This window comes from Nicotiana tabacum, chromosome 17, assembly GCF_000715075.1.
Source record: "Nicotiana tabacum cultivar K326 chromosome 17, ASM71507v2, whole genome shotgun sequence".
NCBI classification, from domain to species: Eukaryota; Viridiplantae; Streptophyta; class Magnoliopsida; order Solanales; family Solanaceae; genus Nicotiana; species Nicotiana tabacum.
Genome location: NC_134096.1, coordinates 36,604,338 through 36,627,643, shown reverse-complemented (window position 1 = coordinate 36,627,643; position 23,306 = coordinate 36,604,338). Strand labels below are relative to the sequence as shown.

General features: G+C 40.3%; 1 protein-coding gene and 1 pseudogene across 1 annotated transcript in view; one reads left to right on the top strand and one right to left on the bottom strand.

Moving 5' to 3' along the window:
• Window positions 1–13,031, top strand: part of LOC107825065 (protein LOL2) — a 32,679-nt gene extending 19,648 nt beyond the window's left edge. The window contains exons 5-7 of the mRNA XM_075234197.1: window positions 12,256–12,336; window positions 12,430–12,501; window positions 12,620–13,031. Of these exons, the coding sequence (XP_075090298.1) occupies window positions 12,256–12,336; window positions 12,430–12,501; window positions 12,620–12,658 (192 nt within the window). The 3' untranslated portion in view covers window positions 12,659–13,031. The remainder of the gene's footprint in view (window positions 1–12,255; window positions 12,337–12,429; window positions 12,502–12,619) is intronic.
• A 547-nt stretch (window positions 13,032–13,578) lies between these two features.
• On the bottom strand, window positions 13,579–14,844 carry LOC107825066 (putative germin-like protein 2-1; annotated as a pseudogene).
• Between the last annotated feature and the right edge of the window lie 8,462 nt (window positions 14,845–23,306).

The following is a 23,306-nucleotide window of genomic DNA, read 5'->3' as shown; positions in this document are numbered from 1 at the left end:
AAGGGTCCAAAGTGTCTTTCTGGGAGGAACTTGCTAACATTATGGGGGAATGGGACATTCCATGGGTTATAGGTGGAGACTTTAACACAATTAGATTCCCGGAGGAGAGATTAGGGTGCAATGTGATTTCGAGGGCCATGGAGGAGTTTTCTGACTTCATCAATGATCACTTTCTCATTGATCTTCCTCTGTCAGGGGAAAGGTTTACTTGGGCGAGGGCGGAGGATTCAAACTCAAGGTCCAGACTCGATAGATTTCTGATATCGTCCTCCTGGGATGAGCTGGTGCCGAATGTGTTGCAGATCCCTTTACCTAGGCTGACTTCGGATCACTTGCCTATCTTGCTAGATGGATGCAGAGGGAGGGGGGTCCGTGCTCCCTTCCGGTTCGAGAACATGTGGTTGAAAGTGCCAGGATTTTGCGACAAAGTGAAAGAATGGTGGACCAACTACGGGGTATCAGGGTCACCCTCATTCCGTCTGTCGAAGAAACTCAAATTGCTCAAGGGAGATATTATTAGGTGGAACAAGGAGGTCTTCGGGAGGGTGGAGGTCAAAATGAGGGAGCTTATGCATGAATTGGGGGAATTAGAGAGAGGGGAAGGGGCGAGGGAGCTAGATGAAACTGAAAAAGTGAGATTGGGGGAGGTTAAAAGTGAAATAGTCGAGCTAGCAATAGCTCAGGAGACTAGTTGGCGACAAAAATCAAGGGCGCTCTGGTTAAAGGAGGGAGATTCGAATACTAAGTTTTTCCACAGGGTTGCGATTGCAAATCGAAGGAGAAACTTCATAGAGTCCTTAGTTGTAGATGGGGTAAGGATTGAGGGAGAGGAAGAGGTAAAAGGGGCGATAGTGGGGTTTTATGAGAACTTATACAAAGAGGAAGTTACCTGGAGGCCTACTTTGGGGGGAATAGAGTTCAACCACATAGGGGAGGGAGACAATGAGTGGCTAGAAAGAGCTTTCGAGGAGGAGGAGGTGCACGATGCTGTATCGAGTTGTGCTGGTGATAAGGCCCCTGGGCCTGATGGTTTCTCCTTGGCTTTCTTCCAGCTCTGTTGGGACACTGTTAAGGGGGAGTTGATGGAAACCATTGAATACTTCCACGTGAATGGTGCTTTCGAGAGAAGCATCAATGCTTCTTTTATTACCATTGTGCCTAAGAAAGAAGGCGCATCTTGTATCAGAGACTATAGGCCCATCAGTCTAGTGGGGAACATTTACAAGATTATTTCTAAAGTGCTTTCCAACAAACTAAAGAAGGTTCTTGACGTTTCCGTTTCGTCTTCCCAGAATGCGTTTGTGGAAGGTAGGCAGATCCTGGATGCTGCTCTTGTGGCAAACGAACTTGTTGACTCCAGAAGGAAAAATAGAGAATCCGGATTACTGTGCAAGTTGGACCTTGAGAAGGCTTTCGATCATGTCAATTGGGAGTTCCTGGACTTCATTATGAAACAGATGGGGTTTGGGGAAAGATGGAGGGGATGGATCAAGTTTTGCATTTCAACAGTCAGATTCTCTGTCCTGGTTAATGGTAGCCCGTGTGGTTTCTTTGGCAGCTCCAGGGTGCTCAGGCAAGGTGACCCCCTATCCCCCATGCTATTCATTTTAGTGATGGATGCTCTGAGTAAAATGATGGATCGTGCGGCGAGTGGAGGCTACTTGAGAGGTTTCTCAGCTCCGATCGGGGTGCTCAGTGCCCGAAGGGTCTCTCATTTGCTTTTTGCGGATGACACCCTAGTTTTCTGTGACGCCGATATGGATCAGTTGACCTGCCTGAAGCAAGTACTGCAGTGGTTTCAGATAATATCAGGACTCAAAATCAACCTCGGCAAGTGTGAGATTTTCCCGGTGGGTGAGGTTGCTAACATTGATGCTTTGTCGCATGTTCTCGGATGCAAGATGGGCTCTCTCCCCACTACTTACCTGGGTCTACCGTTGGGTGCTTTGAAAAAGGATACTACTGTTTGGAACCCAGTCATTGAAAGGGTTGAAAACGATTAGCAGGCTGGCAGAAACGGTATTTGTCAAAAGGTGGTAAGGAAGTGCTTATTAAAAGCACTTTGTCAAGTATCCCTACCTATTACTTATCCCTGTTGCAAGCACCTGTGAGCATCACAGAAAAACTGGAGCGACTTCAAAGGAATTTTCTCTGGGATGCGGCAGATGGAACTAGAAAGTTTCATCTAGTGAATTGGCAGACAGTCACTTCCCCAAAGAAGTGGGGTGGACTTGGAGTAAAAGATCTCAGGGTATTCAACAGAGCTTTGCTGGAGAAGTGGCTGTGGAGATTCGGGGTAGAAGAGCATGCTCTATGGAGGGAGGTCATAGCAGAAAAGTATGATTCCACGGGAGGGGGTTGGAGGACCAAGGCAATCACAACACCGTTCGGGTGTGGCATGTGGAGGAACATCATGAAGAACTGGGAAGCTTTCTATGGCAGCATCACTTACAAGGTGGGAGATGGAAGGAGAATCAGCTTTTGGAATCACAAGTGGTGTGGAGAGGCTACTCTGAGGGTCTCTTTCCCACACGTCTACAGAGCTTCAAACCAGAAGGAATTGATGGTCCAACAAATACGCAAGGAGCATGAAGGGGGATAGTATGGGACCTCTCTTTTAGAAGGAACATGCAAGATTGGGAGATTGCGGAGCTCCAAAACTTATTGGCACTGCTATACGGGCAAGATATGCCCCATCCATCTTATGACTCTTGGAGATGGGGGTTGCGTGATGATGGCTTGTTCACCGTAAAGTCCTTCTACCAGAGTATGTTGGTGAGACAGGAGGCTACTTTCCCATACTCATCGATCTGGATTTCTAAGGCGCCCACGAAGGTGTGCTTCTTCGCGTGGCTAGCAGCGAGGGGAGTGATCTTGACATCTGAAAATCTGCGAAAGAGAGAAATTACACATGTTAGTTGGTGCTACATGTGTAAAAGCTCAGGGGAAGAAGTTGATCATTTTATGCTGCATTGCCCTGTGTCCTGGGGTCTATGGAGGGCAATCCTGAATCTTTTTGGTGTTCAATGGGTGATGCCAAACACTGTAAAGGAAATGCTATATAGCTGGGCCGGTTTCCGTAGAAGAAGCAAGCAAAAAGCGTGGAAGTTCGCCCCGTTAGCTCTCATGTGGTTAGTCTGGGGAGAGAGAAATAAGAGAGTTTTTGAGGGGATTGAGTCTTCGTTTTCACATCTTAAGAATAGTCTTTTATCTCTGATCGCTTTTTGGTGCACACATGTAGCCCCTACTAGTGTAGAAGATTGGGCGTCATTTGTAGGGAATCATGTTCTAATGTAAATTCTCTACTTTTTGTATACCTCTTGTATGCGGGAGTTTTTTCTCCCTTTTGATTAATACAAGAATATTCCTTTCGAGCCCAATCATAAGCAATAACAACTATATATTTGACAGTAATGTAGATTGTAACTCAAATCACAAATGTGTTCTCCTATAAGATGAGCAAAGTTGATGGTGGCTGCAAAGTTTGTGGCGCCTGGTTCAACTTTCCATTTTCTATTTTTTTATTTGAAATTTCATTTTCTTGAGATGACTAGTCTGCAACCATGTTTTGGATATTTCCCACCATTGTAATTGAAATAATAATTATATTGGGAGCTAAGTGGTTTGTGCATTTGATGCTTGAAACTTTAACTGTTTAAATTTATACAAATTAAGCCAAGATATTGGTGAATTTGACCTCTGTAAAGAAAATTACTTCATGTAACCCATCATTAGCAGTTTTATGCATATGGGTTCAACATGGTGCATTAATAGCTGTGGACTCTATGCATCAGTCAAAAGTAAAGTTTGGAGACCAGAAGGTTGTTTCAGTTGTCTCTTGCTTGCCATGGCTATAGTTTATTTGATGGGTCATTTAAAATATGCCCTTTTCTGTAGTGTCTCCTGAACCCTCTTCTTTCAAACAGATCCTTTTCCGTGCCCTGGACATATGAACATTGCCCCAGTTGAACAATGCCAAAGCAGCCATTTCCTGAAATTTTTCTCTTGCAGTGCTGTAAAGGCATTGAGCTTCTTCACTTGTGCTGAAAAGGCATTGAGGAAGGAGATGGGGTGGAATGAGTTCAATATTTTTTTTTTTTTTTGGAATTGGTGGGCTATTAGTATTGGTCAGGTGGGTCTTAATTAGAAACAGACGGGTCTTTTTCATCCAATCAGGGCCAACCACCTATCTTTTTTAAGATGAGGACCAAGCCATTTAACAGGGGGAGGGCAAATATGAGTCAAAAGTATGGCGATAGGGGTAGTAGTTATACTAGGAAATTGAAACGGAGGGTAGATGTAGATTACTTTTGATAGTAAAGGGGCAAATATGACCCTTTTCCGTAGAGATATTCCAATATAAAATCTTCCGCCAGAGGGAGAACATTCGACTTTGGCAAGTAGGATTTTTGGTGCAACTCAAAAATATCAGGAAGTATCGTCACCCATCATTATTCACGTAGTATCTTGTGGTGGTTGATCCTTCAATAAACAATGTGCCTGTATGAACTATCAGTTTATAATGGATCAAATTCCCATTTGTACTAGGGTCTTACAAAACTTTAACATTGTAATAAAATTGAGAGATTTCTTTATCATGAATCCTACTTGAAGAGAAAAAAGAGCGGATTGATAAGGTATAAATTATAATAAAAAAGATCCAAGTATAATTTAGAATATAAATAAGAAATTTGTCATAAATGTAAAATAGTTTGAAATCTATAACAAAATCTGAAAAGCTAATGCATCTAAAATGAAATCCTTAAAATCATACAACAGTTTATCTTATTCTACTATAGCATCTCCTAATCCACTGCATCCACCACTTCATCCCAAAGTCTATTCATAAACAAAAGGTGCTTACTAGCCATTTTGAGAAGGTGATAGCATCCTATGAAGCTCAACTATATTCAAGGACAAAGATGAAGTTTTGGAATCTCAAAGAGGGCCTTTAACAAGATGTCAAGCTAAAGAGTTGCAAAACAAGGTCATTATACTTCAAGTGCAAATAAAGAAGTTGTTAATTGGGAGGAAGAGTTTAAGGATAAAGGATGTGAATTGGCTAGGTGTTACAATTGTTTTATGGCCCAAATTTATGTCCAAGAAGAGGAGTATTGGATCCTGTGTGAAAATATGTTATTGATATTGGATGAACAATACAATACAAGAGGTTCTTATTTATAGCTATACTATACAAGGACATACTACTCCTCTACCAATGTGGGACAATACTACACTATATACATGCTGTAAAACTAACACTCCCCCTCAAGCCGGTGCATACAAATCATATGTACCGAGCTTGTTACATACATAACCAATACGAGGACCAGTGAGAGACTTGGTGAAAATATGTGCAAGTTGATCATTCGACCTCACAAACTTTGTAGCAATCTCTCTTGAAAGTATCTTTTCTCTGACGAAGTGACAATCAATCTCAATGTGTTTAGTTCTCTCATGGAACACCGGATTTGATGCAATATGAAGGGCAACTTGATTATCGCACAAAGTTCCATCCGACTGATTTCACCAAATTTCAACTCCTTGAGCAATTGTTTGGTCCAGACTAGCTCACATGTTGCCATAGCCATTGCTCGATATTCTGCTTCTGCACTAGACCGAGCAACTACATTCTGTTTCTTGCTCTTCTAGGACACCAAATTTCCTCCTACTAAAACACAATATCCAGACGTAGAACGTCTATCAGAAGGTGATCCTGCCCAATCAGCATCTGAGTATCCAATGATCTGCCCATGACCTCGATCCTCAAAGAGTAACCCTTTGCCTGGAACCAATTTTATATATCGAATAATGCGGACAACTGCATCCCAATGACTATCACAGGGAGAATTCATAAACTGACTTACAACACTCACAGGATAAGAAATGTCGGGTCTAGTCACTGTGAGATAATTTAATTTTCCAACCAGCCGCCTATAGCTTGCAGGATCGCTAAGCGGCTCCCCTTGTCCTGGCATAAGTTTAGAATTCGGATCCATCGGAGTGTCAACAGGTCTGCAACCTATCATCCCCGTCTCCTCAAGAATGTCTAAAGCATATTTTCTTTGAGAAATAACAATACCTGAGCTAGACTGGGCAACCTTAATACCTAAAAAGTACTTCAATCTGCCTAGATCCTTATTTTGGAAGTGCTGAAAGAGATGCTGCTTCAGATTTGTAATACCATCCTGATCATTGCCAGTAATAACAATATCATCAACATAGACTACCAGATAAATACAGAGACTTGAAGCAGAGTGCCGATAAAACACAGAGTGATCAGCTTCACTACGAGTCATGCCAAACTCCTGGATAACCGTGCTGAACTTACCAAACCAGGCTCGAGGAGACTGCTTTAGACCATAAAGTGACCGACGCAAGCGACATACAAGGCCACGAGACTCCCCCTGAGCAACAAAACCAGGTGGTTGCTCCATATAAACCTCATCCTCAAGATCACCGTGAAGAAAGGCATTTTTAATGTCCAGCTGATAGAGGGGCCAATGACGAACCGCAGCCATGGATAGAAAAAGGCGGACTGAAGCCACTTTAGCCACGGGAGAGAAGGTATCACTGTAATCGAGCCCAAATATCTGAGTATATCCTTTGGCAACAAGACGGGCCTTAAGTCAATTAATCTGTCCATCGGGACCAATTTTGACTGCATAAACCCAACGACAACCAACAGTAGATTTACCTGAGGGAAGAGGAACAAGCTCCCAAGTACCACTTGTATGTAAAACAGACATCTCGTCACTCATAGCCTGTCACCATCCTGGATGAGACAACGTTTCACCTGTAGACTTAGGGATGGAAACCGAGGACAAAGAAGATATAAAAGCATAATAGGGAAATGGCAGACAATGATAGCTCAAACCGACATAATGAGGATTAGGGTTAAGTGTGGTCCGTATACCTTTCCGAAGTGCAATTGGTGTACTAAGAGCAGGGTCCGCAGCAGGAGCAGGGTCAGGTGCAGGACGAGAACCAGTTGGGCCTGATGGAGGACGCAAACGACGACGATAAGTCAAGAGTGGTGTTCATGTGGCTGGGAACTAAGGGGAACAACACTAGACTCCTCAACAGTTGGTATGGATGAAACCTCTGTGGTCGAAGGTGGAGGAGGAGCTATAGTAAACTCCTCAAAGGTCGGTATAGGTAAGGCCTCAGATATATCATGGTGGTCAGCAGAAGTAAAGAAAGGTTTAGACTCAAAAAATATGATGTCAGCTGACATAAGGTACCTACGAAGATCTGGAGAATAACAATGATATCCCTTCTGAATACGAGAATAACCAAGGAAGACACACTTGAGAGCACGAGGAGCTAACTTATCTTTCCCAGGGGCTAAGTTATGAACAAAACACGTGCTCCCAAAAACACGAGGTGGAAGAGAGTATAAGGGTGACTGGGGAAACAATACTGAATGCGGAATCTGATTCTTGATGGGAGATGAAGGCATCCGATTAATCAAATAACAAGCTGTGAGAACTGCATCGCCTCAAAAACGCAACGGAACACGAGATTCAATTAGAAGTGTGCGAGCAGTCTCAATAAGGTGCCTATTTTTTCTCTCAGCAACCCCATTTTGCTGAGGGGTATAAGGACAAGATGTCTGATGAATAATTCCTTGAAAAGTCATAAACTGCTGAAATTGAGAAGATAATTATTCTAAGGCAATATCACTGCGAAAAATGCGAATAGAAACACCAAATTGGTTTTTGATTTCAGCACAGAAACTCTGGAATATAGAAAATAACTCAGAACGATCTTTCATTAAGAAAAGCCAAGTACATCTTGAATAATCATCAATGAAACTAACAAAATAACGAAATCCCAAGGATGAACTGACTTTACTAGGATCCCATATATCAGAATGAACTAAGGAGAAGACAGATTCTGCATGACTCTCAACTCTACGCGAAAAGGAGGCTCGGGTATGTTTCCCAAGTTGACACGACTCACAATCTAATGTAGACAAACTAGATAAACTAGGCACCATCTTCTGAAGTTTGGATAAACTTGGATGTCCTAAACGTCTGTGGATTAGATCTGGAGGATCTGTAACTAGACATGTTGTGGAAGGACTGAGTGAGTTAAGTTTGTAAAGGCCTTCTGATTCACGTCCTGTACCAATTATCTGTCCCGTACTGCGGTCCTACATAATAAAAGAATCGTCAATAAAATATATACCACAATGGAGGGCACGAGTCAAACGACTAACAGATGCAAGACTAAAAGGACAGCCAGGGACATAAAGAACGGAATCTAGGGTGATAGAAGACAAGGGATTAGCTTGTCCAACTCTTTTTGCCTTAGTTTGACATCCGTTGGCTAAAGTAACAGTGGGAAGAGACCGTGAATATACAATATTTGACAAAAGTGATATATTACCAGAGATGTGATCAGAAGCGCCTGAGTCCATGACCCATGGGCCAAGAGTGCTAGACTGGGAAACACAAGCAAAATAATTACCAGTAACAGAAGTATCAGTCTGAGCAACTGAGGCTACTTGTGGAGATGTCTGTTTACTTGCTCGATACTGAAGGAGTTCATTATATTCTTCTTTAGATAAAGAAAATCCCTGGTTACTTGGAGTCTTGGTCTGAGCAATGTAAGCATTTTTGGGTGGACGGCCATGTAAGGAATAGCACATTTCACGAGTGTGTCCAAGTTTGTGACAATAAAAACACTTGGGTCTAGATCTTCCAAAACGACTTCCTCCTCGTCTATGCTCCACAGTTTGAGATGCCCGAACATCCATTGTCTGGGATGCAAGAACAGAGGAATCAAGTATATGTGATGAGATCACTGGTGGACTTGGTGCTGCATCAAGGCGGAATAATCGAGAGAATAATTCATCAACTGTCGGGACAGTCGGACTAGCCAAAATCTGGTCGCGTACTGAATCAAGATCATTAGGAAGTCCAACGAGGGTAAGAACGAGAAACTATCGTCTGTCACTGCTCTTGTTGTTTTTCCACAGTAGCAGAAACTGGCATCAACTTCTCAAATTCCTCCATGACTGCCTGTACTTGACCCAAGTAAGTAGACATATCTAATTCCTGTTTCTTTAAGTTTGTCATCCGCGATATCACATCATAGAAGCGAGATATGTCATTAGTGTATAAGGTGCGTGCCTTTGTCCAAACCAAATAACATGTCTGGAATGGACGAAACAAGAGCATCAACTTGGAATCAATAGATCGCCACAAGATGCTACATAACTGAGCATCGATTTTTGCCCAAAGTGCTATTGCCTTTTCATCTCCATCGCTAGACTGTTTAATTAGATGATCTTGAACACCTTGACCTCTACACCACAACTCGACAGATGAAGCCCATGCTAAGTAGTTTGAACTTCCCATTAAAGATTTTGAGGTAATCATAACACTAGAGCTTCTAGAACTCATGTTTCTAGATCCAAAAGCATCAAATCTCAAAGACATTGTTGCAAATTATTACCAAATAAGAGAAAGAATCAACTGTAATCCACTGAAACAGAGTACGGAAACACAGAAATAGAATACTGAAATACTGTAGCTGCCGGAATCTACTGTAGCTGTCGGAATAGTACTGTAGCTGTCGGAAAAACTCAAAGTTGTCGGAATGAAATGAAAACAGTAGGGGTAGGATCGGAATTACCAGGCGACCCAATTGTTCTGAAGGAAGATTTTCAAAAAATGGCCGGAAGTGGTCATACGCGCCGGCGCGTGAGCTTCTAGTGGCGCGTGGAGGCGCGTGAGGTGGCTGCTGCCGGAGCTTTTCACTGGGGTTTGGTCGCCGGACAGTGACGCGTGGTAGTGTTGGATTTTGCACAACACTGACAGAGATGAAGCAGATAGAAAACAGCCTTAAAAAAGTACTGATTTCTCTTTCCCGGAATCGCTGGAATTTATGCACAGCGATAAGTCTCTCACAATTGCTCTGATACTATGTGAGAAGGTACGGGAGAAAATATGTTATTGATATTGGATGAACAATACAATACAAGAGGTCCTTATTTATAGTTATACTATACAAGTACATACTACTCCTCTACCAATGTGGGACAATACTACACTATATACATGCTGTAAAACTAACAGATCCCAAGAAATATCCTTTGAAGAAGGTCCTAATCAGTCCACTTTTGGACCATAACTTGCAGCCCAATTAGTCCTACATGAAGTCACGTATTTTATAATATAAAAAGGACTTACTTGATGTCAAAGAAGGTTACAATAGTTGTGCTAGAAGTTGAGTGCAAGTTGGTGCCAAGTTCCCTTGCAAATTTCCTTCAAGATTTTCAAGATTTCCAAGATTTCCAAGATTCTATCCAAGATTGGTTTTGGACTTTCAAGATCGTATCCTAAACTAATCGCCTTTGGTAGAGAATTAAAAACAAGAGATAGATTGTGAAACCCGACCCTTTAGAATAACAAGAAGAACAATAAGCCTAAACTTATCATCTTTCTTGAATACCTAGAAGTGATCTAAGATTTCGAAAAGGGTTTAATCTTACCACCTTAAGTTGATTCTTGAAGGTTGAAGAATAAATCCAAGAGTAGCCACACACAGGATTGCAAGAAAAATCTCACATTTTTTGTTGATATTGTTCATCATAATCTGCCCTAAAAACAAAGAAGACATCCCTTTATATAGAGAGGGAGTTACGAAATTCTACCACAAAAACAAAGAAAGAAAGTCCTAACTACTTTGGACAAAAAGTCGAACTATCTTAGGATAGGATCTTGAACGTCCAAAACCAATCTTGGAAATCTTAGAAATCTCGCCCTAACTACTTTGGACAAAAAGTCTAAGTACCTTAGGATAGGATCTTGAAAGTCCAAAACCAATCTTGGATAGAATCTTGGAAATCTTGAAGGAAATTTGCAAGCAACTTGGCACCAACTTGCACTCAACTTCTAGCACGACTATTGTATCCTTCTTTGACATAAAGCAAGTCCTTTTTATATTATAAAAAATGTGACTTCATGTAGGACTAATTGGGCTGCAAGTTTGGATACATTTTAGGTGCCAAAATGGTCCAAAAGTGGACTGATTAGGACCTTCTTCATAGGATATCTCTTGGGATCCAATACTCCTCTTCTTGGACATAAATTTGGGCTATAAAACAATTGTAACACCTAGCCAATTCACATCCTTTATCCTTGAGATCTTCTTCCCAATTAACAACTTCTTTATTTGCACTTGAAGTATAATGACCTTGTTTTGCAACTCTTTAACTTGACATCTTGTTAAAGGCCCTTTTTGATATTCCAAAACTTCATCCTTGTCCTTGAATATAGTTGAGCTTCCTAGGATGCTATCAGAAGCGTTAATACAAAGAGGATGACCTGGAAGTCTTGTTCTTGTCTTTAAAGAAATTGTGCGTAGTTGTCCTCGGCTAGCTTGAGATATTATCTATTTTTTTCTTTAGACTGCTTCTGCTTTTATTGAAGTGTTGGGTATGGGGGATCATTGCATTGATGTAGTCTAAGATTTACAGCATTTTTGGTTGAAACGAGCTTTGCTTGAGCTCAGATTCGACTATTCTGTGGTAGTTGCACCTATCTGTTGCTACTCATTAAAATTGAAACGTTAGGACTGATAGGGAAATAATAAGATTTACAGTTGAGATTAGAATTATCCGAGATGATAGCACCAGATAATTGAAACGGACTGTTACCGAAAAGACAGATTATCAAGCTTTACAATAGGTTATGGTTTCCTGGGAGTGAGCAGCAGTTGTCTCTAATTAAGTCGCTTCTACTGTGGTTCGTCCAGTCTGCTCCTGGTTTAAACATCTAGTTATCGTGATTTAATTTATGCTTCACTTCAAGGGTTGTCAAGTGACGATGATGGAAGGACATATATTATGACAGATATTGAGGTCTTACATAAAGAAAGGTGGGAAGTGGTTTCATGTCAAAATGTGGTCCTTGTTGAAGCCATGTTGGAAAGTAAAAGTTGAATCATGTTTTGCCATCTGAGATCCATAATTTGGAGGCAGTTTCACCAGTTGCTGTGAGACTAAAGAAATTATGCTGTCTGCTGATTAATTTTGTATTTCATTTTGCATAAGTTCAGAGGTTATATATGTCACAGGAGACTATTTTTCTGCAAATGCATTACTCGTCTAATTCACCTTGCTAGCTTGGCTGTTAGAAACGGTCAGGTTTCAGTTCCTAATCATTGCTTAGGCAATTAGTGTTCACATCTGGTTGTGATGATTCATCTTCAGTTTTAATTTGTCTACGAATCTCCTTGCAGGCCGGAGATGGAAGAGTCCATGTTCCTGTGCACACCCCAAATGGTGGTGCTACATCCTCTGCAGGACCCACTTCTTCAACTGTGAGTTCTTAATATGGTGCATCTTACTGTCTCTTTGCTACTTGCGATTGACCAGCCAGAATTCACTTCTGAAACATTGTTTATCTGGTATAGGCTACAGCCCGTTCACAGAATCAAACCGTGGTCGTTCAGAACCCTATGTCTTTAGATGAAAGTGGCAAGTTGGTGTGTTTCTTTGATTATGACCTCTGTTTATTCATCTTTTACTGCTCACGTCTGATTCATTTTTTCTTGTGCTTCATTTGAGGTAAGTATTTCTGATAATCATTTTCATATTTGCTAGGTGAGCAATGTCGTTGTTGGTGTGACGACTACGACTTAGGATTATCTATGGAATGCAATAGCAGAAGGATTAAGATTCCTATGTATGTGAAGTACACTAGTTGAAGGGAGTAAGGTTTTTGTTTGCTTCCATTGGAATGATGAGTACAAAGGTGGTGCTATATAGATATGGTAATATTTAGAGCTAGTATCAAAGCATTTCTAGATTGAAGAACTGTACCAGATGTCGGACCATTTGTGATAACAATCACAAAGTGATTGGAAGATTTAGGCTTCAGGGATGTGTGATTTTTGGAGTCGGTAATTGTTGTGAAATTAGATTCTGTGGTATGAATACGCCCGATGATCCAAGTACAGAATGTTGATATGTACCATTTGTCCTCTTGTTAATAAAATTGAATCAGCTTGGTTTATATGATCATGACCTTACTTCTCTTAGGCGAGCTTTTGAAAATAAAATTTGTCTTGGAGGTACTGGGTAACTCTACCCACCAACACTAATGCAGTTGGGAATAAATTATCTAGTTTTGTTTGCCTCTACTTTGATTCAGACCGTCTGATAAAGGTTTTTATTTAGCTTCATTAGGCTACATCCTTGAGTGCTTGGAATGATGTTATTTTTACTTCGTTTCTTTCACTTCTGTTTTTCTTTTTTTCATGTCCTTTGTCCACATAATTGACGTCCGTGCTTAGTTATTGTTGATGTATTAACCCATCCTTTTTCTTTGTCTGAGCATTTCTTTAGCAACTTCACACTTTAATAGTACTTTTGCGCATAAGGCCTCACTAGACTTGAGTGATTTTCTGTAACTTATGCCTTATAAAAAGGAGTATATATTAGTGGAAGCACAGACTAGTAAAGCAAAAGAAGATTACCCATGACATATATATAGTAAAAGAAACAGCTAGCATACTTGATTCTATCTTTTATCAACGAAAGAAACATTACAGAACACTTACAGTGTGTAATTAATCTATGCTTAATTTTGAAAAAGTAGGACAATAAACAGCTGCTAATTAATAAAGTATTAATAAAAACAACATCATACCACGTGGATAATTCAAAACATATTTTCTAGGATATATGTTGAATAATAAAATGTTGTTAATTTCCTGAAAAACATGTCTAGAAGCGGGACTGCATCAGAATGGTTGTGTTTCGATCAATTTGGAAAGCCTTGTCAAGAATATCAACAGGAATAGCAGGATTCGAACCAAAAACTGAAGTTGCAACAGAAATAAGTCCAGGATTTTGGCTGCTAAGAGCTGCAACTGCAACTGCAACTGCAACTGCAACTGCATTAGTGTCTCTTATATTTTTCTGGAAATGGATGAGACCCGCTTGAAACACGAAAACATCGCCTACTTCAAGTGTTTTAGTTATAAGGCGATTCTCGGGACTGGAGGTCACAAATCCTACTTCAAGACAACCCTCCAGGACTACCAATATTTCAGAAGCACGAGGGTGAGTGTGTGGAGGGTTCACTCTATTTGGTGCAAAATCTAAACGCACCATAGAAATGCCAAGAGTGTTGAGTCCTGGAACTTGAGCAACATTAACTGGAATCGAACGGAATCCAAGTCATTTGATGTGTTCCCTGCTAAGTGCAGTCCACTGAAATAGAAGTCATCTGCTTGTACTAGCTCCGGATCCTTGCAAGCCATGCCATTGAGAACCACTGCCATGATTATACAAGCAGCAGTGCAAAGTTATTCATTGGGCACTAAATTTCTCACCTAGGCAATCACCTTTTTAAGCTGGGTGTTAGTATACTTGATTCAACATGTTAAAATTAATACATTGATAGTGCAAAATTTTTACTATCAGTGTATATTTAAATCCTTTTAAGTTTTGAATATTCTCTTTAACAGAAAAGCAATACAAGGAAGAATATAGGAAACCATACCTGAGCTTGAGGAGTCAGTTGCACAAAAATCTTGGAGTGGACTATGATCAGATGCTAAAGCAACTAAAAAAGTTATAAAGACAAGGAGCCCTAATAAAAGAAACTTTGAAGCCATTTCAACGTAAATTTCTTTTACTTAGAGAGAATTAATGAATTGCTTATCGGAACAAGCTTTTGTTTTTTGGTTGCAGACGAAAGCTTTCGCTAAGGACTGCATTTATATGTAGTCATGGAGAAAGAGAAAGTTTACATTGCTTTGTGCCGTCCAGAACCTTAACACACGAGTCGGAGAGAGAGTCTATTGATGCTCATTGTTAACGATAAAACGTGTGGAAATAGTAAAATGACATTCTTCTTTTGTCAGACTCCAGATGGAGCCTAACCAGTGTGCAAAATGAAACGATCACTAAAATATTGAATATCTATTTCTAATTTTTACAGGGATGGAACTTTATCTATGTTTCATCAAGGCCGGCTCAAACGTACGTAACGACTCGATCGGTCATTCTGACCATTTGTATTCCGTTCGGGTGTTTGAGTCCATGAATAACTTCAAATGATATAGTATGACTTGTGTGAATCGTCGATTTTAGTTTTCAGGTCATAATGGATTGATTTGGAAGAATGATTCTCAACTAAGAAGCTTTAAGTTGGAAGAGTTGACCAAGTTTGACATTTGTGTATTTGGACTCAGATCGGAGTTTTGATGGTTCCGTTAGGTCTGGATGGTAATTTTGGACTTGTGTGTATGCTCGGATTTGCATTTGGATGTTTTTAGAAGGTTTTGGCGCTAATTGGCGAAAGTTGGTAATTTGAATGCTTGGAAGGTTTACAAGTTTGACAGAGAGTTGACTTTGATGATATCGGGTACAAATTGTTGTTCGGATGTTGGAATAGGTTCGTTATGTCATTTGGAACTTGTGTTCAAAATTTAGGTTCATTCCGGATTGGTTAGGCTTGAATTGGACGCTTTGGTCGAAGTTTGAAGTTTATGAACTTAAGAGATTGATCTTGATCGACGATTCGTGGTTTTGATAATATTATGTATGATTTGAAGCCTCGAGTAGGTCCGTATTAAGTTTTGGGACTTGTTGGTATGTTCGGACGGAGTCCCTAGAGGCTCGGTGAGTTTCGGGGTGGTTTCGGATTATTTCTAGGCCCTTTTTAGCTGCTGGTTTTTAGCTACAAGGGTGCAAATCGCGATTGCGGACCTTTTGGGTCGGGTTCGCGAAGAGCAAGTTGTTCTTTGAGCCTTGTGAATCGCGATTGCGGAAGCCATTCCTGCGATCACGTAGAATAATTCTGCTGTCACCAGGCTGGCTTTGGAAAGTCATATCTAGCAATCTATAAGGAATTTTGAGGTGACAAAAAATGAAAGTTGGAGCTCTTTGTTTCTAGTTTCTATAGAATCAAACCGTTTATCATTTGGAGTTTTGTACAAAAAATTATAGCCGTTATACTATAGGCTGTCTCGAAAGAGTTTAGGAAGATAATGGAATTTATTCATCACGATCGTTGGGAAATGGCTGTGATTGCGAAGGGTAAAAACTGTGCTAGACAGTTTTGCAATCGTGATCGCGTGGTTTGAAATCATGTTCGCGAAGAAGGACCACTGAAAGTGCATTAAAACATCTAATTTCGGGATTTTGAGTTTATTTTATCATATTTTGAGTTATGGAGCTAGGATTTGGGCGATTTTGGAGGCGATTTTCACCACATGAATTGGGGTAAATGTTTTCTACTCGGTTTTGATTATATTTTGTGATTCCATCTTTGATTTTGGCATTTGATTGATAATTTCACTGATAAATTGGGGGGTTTTGTCTAAACTTTTCTAAAGTGAATTTTTGAGTTTTGAACATCAATTCAGAGTCGGATATGAGTGAAATTAGTATGGTTGGACTCGTAATTGTGGGTTGTTGGATTTTGTGAGTTTTGTCGGGTTCCGAGGTGCGGGCCCGGGGTTGACATTTTGGTTGACTTTGAGTATTTGGTTAAAAGATTCGACCTTTTTTGATTGGGTTTATTTCCTAAGGCATTATTTGATGTTTTTGGGTTTCTTTTGGCTAGTTTTGAGCCGTTTTGAGGATGTTTCGCGCGTGATAGCATTTCTAGAGTATTGTTTGGCTTGCTCAATACTGGATTTGGCTTGTTCGAGGTAAGTAACATTTCGAAACTTGGATTTAAGGGTAATTATCCGTGTGAACCATGTTATTTGTGATGTGTTGAGGTGACACACATGCTAGGTGACGGGTGTGTGGACTTGCACCAGGTTAATGATGATTCAAGTTAAGTTTTAGACTAGTACCGAAATTGTTCTGCTATCATATCCTGTTATATCTGTAATTTTCCCTACTTGTTTGATTATTTGAACTGCGATTCATGTTAGAAATCATATTTAGGCTATGCTTATTCGATTGAGACCTAATGAAGCTATTTCTGTTCTCAGTTCTCTGATTTAACCACAATTATACACTCAGTCATGGTTCTTCATTTGTATATCATATCTCAGTCTTTGTTGTGGATCGGGCTGCACACCGCAGCATGTCATATTAGCTTTTGATTAGCGATTGGGTAGGATCCGCCTCTCCGGAGTCTCACATATCAGTAGTGAGTGCAGGCACTGTGATATATACACGTGATTTAATGAAGGGTTTATGAGCCATGCACCTAATACAGTGCTGAGTGGTTGTGTGTGTGATGAAGTGGGCAATTAAGACAAACAACTTGAGTATATTGAGAGTGATAGTACCTGGGGATATCACCGTGAAATCATTCATATGACACGCATACTTGGCATGTAGGCATAGAGATGCACTTTCCTCATGCTAGATGGTAATGTGACATTTATGATTTGACATGTAAGCATAAAGATGTATATTCCTCATGCTAGGCGGTATATGATAATTGATGACTTGACATGCATATTGACATGTATGCATAGAGATTTACTTTCCGCATGCTAATTGATAAACGAAAAGTCTTATCTGATGTTGTAAATTGGAAAACAAAGTTCTTTTGATAAACGCTTGTTTAATTGATTTCATTGGTAAGATTTAGACTTGGACTATTATACTTGAAAGGCATGTCTACTTTTCCGTATCTATGAACGAGATGAGCATTACATCTCTTGAGTTATATACCCTTACTTTCTTCACTATACTGTTATGAGTTGTTATTGGTTATTGGTGATGTGAACTGACCTTCTTCTAAGCTCGTCACTTCTTTCAATCCGAGGTTAGGTATGTTACTTATTAAGTACATGGGGTCAGTTTTACACATACTACACTTCTGCACCTTGAGTGCAGATCTTGGGACTGATATAGCTATGTATGGAGGGAGCTGGTTTTGAAGATGTACCTGCGTTCCGGTTGTAGCTGCCACTTGTCCTTGGTAGCTTTAGATTTGTAAATCTGTTTATGTATATTTCGAACATATGATGTATTTACTTCGTACCAGCTTTGTAAACTCTAAGTCTTAGAAGCTTATGATTTTACTATCAATCCTTGAGATTTATATAGAAAGTTCAATTATTTTATTCATTGTCTCTTACTACTTGATTGAAGTTGTGGTGACGGTTATTTGTCTTACCTAGCGGGTTGGGTAGGTGCCATCACGACTAGTTAAATTTTTGGGTCGTGACAAGTTGGTATCAGAGCACTGGGTTCATAGGTTCTACGAGTCACGAGCAAATGTCTAGTAGAGTCTTGCAGATCGGTATGATGACGTCTATACCTATCTTCGAGAGGCTACAGGGCATCTAGGATAAAATTCTCATCTTTCTTACCTTATAATGCGGCATTGCTTCAGCTTGAAGAGTATCTCTTTGAATTACTTCCACTCGCTCGTATGTTATGTGAGCGCTTGGTATAAACTGTGCATCGACGACTTGTGATTCCATGGATGAGGTGCGAGATGTGTCTTTTATGTTTGGTGATGGGCTAGTCTGAAGGACTTGAGGCTAGGTTTAGAGCACAACTTAGGCTCTGTAGTTTCAGTTGTGTAAGCATGTGCTTTTGGACTTATATGTCCGGTAGTGTCCCTAGGAGTGAGATTTTTGGCTTCTTGAGTGGTTGAATAAGCTATATGATGAATATGATGTAACTGCAGGATGTGTTCAGATGGCTTGGATGTGATGAGAAGAGTTTGGTTGGGATGTAAAAAGGACTATTGGGTGCTTGATTTCTGTCTTGATGTGTTGTACAGTCTCGAGTTATGAACGTGTTGAGCAATCTTTCATGTTGTCCAGTTATGGGATGAAATAAATTCTTATGTCTTGTTGACGAGTTTAGACTCAGGAAGATTTAACGATTGCATGATGGCTGTGACCATGGTAGGACGAAGTGAAATGCCAGTTTGAGGCTAAGCAGGTGGGTTATCTTCTGCGGGGTGGTCTATGGATGTGTGATCCTTATGATGTTTGTGTGGAGGGTTTATTTCTACCAGTGGGTTATATGTGTTGAGATTTGAGTTTGGATCGATTAAGAAAGTCAACTTGATTGGAGGATGAATGCGAGCTTAGCTGATGATTTGAGGTATTTTGTGGTTGTGTTACATGAGCTTATGAAGGATTCAGTTGAATTTCAGTGCGGGATTATGGCAGTAATGGAGTAAGGGTATTATGGGTTATCAGATGTATTAGTTATATGGCTTCGAGCCTAGTGGGGGAGTCTACCATAGACGATAAGGTTGCATGGTTACGTGTTGTAATTGTTTCGGCCTGAGGCATGTTTGTGAATCAGTAATGACTTGAAGATGTTGATTTCGAGGATGACTCGAGTAAGGAATTTATGGAAGCGTGATGTATTAAACTTTATGGATATATGGAAATCTTAGAATGGTTTGGGTTTGTTATTCGTGATGGTTGTAATGTGCTAAGAAAAGGGAGTCACTTGGTTGCGTTAATGTGGGATTACTTCTTTGGGTGTTAGTGTGCTAATAGAGCACAGGTCGTTCGGCTCATTTGGGCGGTGCACTTGAGATTAGAATAAGGTGGATGACTCTCGAGAAAGTTCTAATGAGTTCAAGATTCATATGTGGTATTTGAGAAATTTCCGAATTCGTATAAGGCTAAGATCTAAGATTTGCAATGGGTGGTGTCGGAACTCGCAGTATTTCTGTATCATTATGGATTATATATTTTAGTATTAGAGGGGTTAAGGAAACAACTTTAGATTCACCTAAGGCCTCTTCAGAGTTGGTATCTCAGATGCGGTATTTTTGGGTGCTTAAGAAGGAATATTGTGGCTTATGGGCTTTAGGGCAATGTGGTTTCATGCTAGGATCTCTTGTGTTGAGCCTTGGTTAAGGATTGTAGTGTACTGGCAAGAAGAAGTGTTAACTTGAAGGCAAGTCAAGAAGAACTCGAAGAAATGGGTCAGCTTGGTAGTGATTCAGAACAATATAATAATCGAAATGATCAGTTCTTTTGATGCGGTGAGACTGAACGAGTGTTTTTGTGATAATATTCTTGGGTTTGGAGACCTGCGTGATTTGGTTGAGTTAGAGGGATTCAGTTATGACGATTTATTTATGTGCTAATGGATTTCGAAGAGTTCTCGATGATTTCTACCATGGCTTAGAACAAATGTTTTCGACAGGAATGGGGAGTATGTTGAGTGTTGTGATTTTCTCGCGGATGGGGTCAAGTGGAAGGTTTGTGGTTGATGGGGTGTCTATCCTACTTGTGAATCAGAGTTGGTAATGGGTGTCACGATCCCAATTTTTCTCCATAGGATGTCGTGATGGCACCTAATCTCTACGACTAGGTAAGCCTAACATACATGCAATATTAACTGAGAATTTATAAAGAACCTTCAAATAACTCAACCATTATCATATAAGAAAACCCCGTAACTCAACAGAACACAACTTCCCAAAATCCGGCGAATATAAGTCACAAGCTCTATAAGATGGTACTGAACATCTATACATCAGTGTCTATAAAAGGATAAGAAAATAAGATAGACTAGATAGAGGGTGACTCCGAGGCCTGCGGACGGCGGTAAGTATACCTTGAAGTCTCCGAACCTGGGCTCGTCTCACTGGTGCCTGGATTGGTAGGAGGTACCTGGATCTGCACAAAAAGATATGCAGAAGCATAGCATGAGTACACCACAATGGTACCCAATAAGTGCGAAGCCTAACCTCGGTAGAGTAGTGATGAGGTCAGGTCAAGGCCCTACTAGAATAAATAAGAAACTGAACAGGTATATAACAATGAAATAATGATAACAATAGAAATGAAACAATAAAGAAACTGAGATTAGCTACACTAAACTAAGGCAAATAATGCACCACGGAAGAAAAATAAGGAGTGCTATGACACGAAACAAAGCAACAAAACACAAGTGAAGTAATGGAAAAGTATCAACAAGAATCACTACCGAGGTACCGCCTCGTAGTCTCAAATCACTACCGAGGTACCGCCTCGTAGTCTCAAATCACTACCGAGGTACCGCCTCGTAGTCTCAAATAACAAAACATTTTACAATCTTACCTTATATCACCGCGGGAGCCTTGCATTTAGTTTTGAAAATTATTTTTTCCAAAATAGCATCCCGCATTTTAGCCCACCTTATCATACCGCGTGACTTCAAGTAGTTCCCCTACTAGCAACACACGTATCAATCTCACCTTATCTCACCGCATGCGTTTCAACCCCAAATCCTTATACCACCATATGCATATCAATATCACAACGTATCACAAATCGCGCCTCAAGTGCCCAATATTACAACTTGCCAAGAAACCAACAACAATAGTGTTTTCACAACAAATAGCACATGGCTTAACCACAATAAGTACAAGAGTCTCAGAATAACAACCAGAAGTGAATAACTCAACAAGAATAGTATTTCAAAACTTTACAACCTTGCCTCAATGTAAATCACGACCTTTATAACTCAATACCAATTTCAACAACAAGATATTCCAAAAATAACAACTTCAAGTAAAGAACTCAATGGTTAAATAAGAATAAGGAATAGAGGAAACAATACTTCAACTAAACATGTAAAGACAATTAACAATTGAGATATAAGACAAGTAGAGCATGTGAAGATAGACTAATGATGATGATTATAACATGTTAAGGTAACTCAATTAAGGCATAAAAGGAATCTACATAGCTAAAATCAGTAATTTTTTATATTTAGTCTGTGTACATACTCGTCACCTTGCATACACGGCTTTCACATATCACAATTAATGCAAACCAACACCAATCCTAAGTGGTAATTTCCCTATACAAAGTTAGGCAAGACACTTACCTCAAAACACGCTAACTCAATCTACTAGTAAGCCTTTCCCTCGATTATCCAACTCTGTACGGCTCGAATCTAGCCAAAACAACTTTATACCATAAATATAAACTATAGGACGCTATTTCGAACAATAAAGTTGTAATCTTTAAAGAGAAATAAAAAGTCAACTCAAAAAGTCAACTCGGGTCCGTGTCTCGGAACCCGACCAAAATAAAAATATTCGAACACCCATTCGATAACGAGTCCAACCATACAAGAATTACTCAAAACCGACCTCAAATCGTCTTTCAAATCCCCAAAATTAGCCTAAGAGGTTTTCACAATTTTCCCAAATTTCCAACTTAAATCACTAATTAAATGATAAAAATAACAATGGATTCGTGTAATATAGTCAAAACCGAGTTAGAATCACTTACCCCAATTAATTTCTTGAAAATCTCTCGAACAATCGGCACAAACCGAGCTCTCTAGGTCAAAAAATGGATAATGAAATCAAACCCTCAAACTAGGCCTTTTCTGCCTAGTGATTCTGCATCTGCGGTCACTCAGTCGCATCTGCGATGCCGCACCTGCGGAAAAACCATCGCAGGTGCGGTTACTAGTTAGGTCCTTAGATTCCGCTCCTACAGAACTCTTGCTCGCACCCGCGAGCCCATTTCTGCAGAGAAAATGACTGCACCTGTGGTCATGCCAAGGACTTCCACCAAATTCCGCTTCTGCAAAAGCAAAGTCCGCTTCTGCGGAGGCGCACCTGCGAGCTCAGACCTAGGATGCCCCTATCCGCTTCTTCGCTTCACCACTCGTACCTGCGAGTCCGCACCTACGACCAATTCCTCCGCAGGTGCGATGACACCAGAAAGGCTGGAATTTGAGCAACAAGACTAAGTCCAATTTGGTTCCGGATTCAATCCGAATCACATCCAGGATCCCCCAGACCCCGTCCGAATATACCAACAAGTTCCAAAACACATAACGGACCTATTCGAGGCCAAAAATCACATCAAACAACATCGATTCTACGAATTGCAACCCAATTCAAGCCTATTGAACTATGAACGTCCGAATTCCAAAACTAGTGCCAATTCAAAGCAAAACAACTCCTATTGACTTCAAATTTGGCACACAAGTCATAAATGATATGACAGATGTATTCCAACTTCCGGAATCAGAATCCGACCCCGATATCAATAAAGTCAACTCCCGGCCAAACTTTCCAACCTTCCAAACCTTCAACTTTCTAACTTTCACCAATTCAAGCCGGAACGACCTACAAACCTCCAAATCAACATCCGGACACGCTCCTAAGTCCAAAATCACTATACAGAGCTATTGGAACCGTCAAAACTCTATTTTAGAGTCGTCTACACAAAAGTCAAACTACAGTCAACTCTTTCAACTTAAGCCTCCAACTTAGGGACGGGACCATCTGTCCCATTTCACTCCGAAACTCACCCAAAATCCAAAACCAAACACCCCCGGCAAATAACATAACCATAATACAACATAGAGGAGGCAA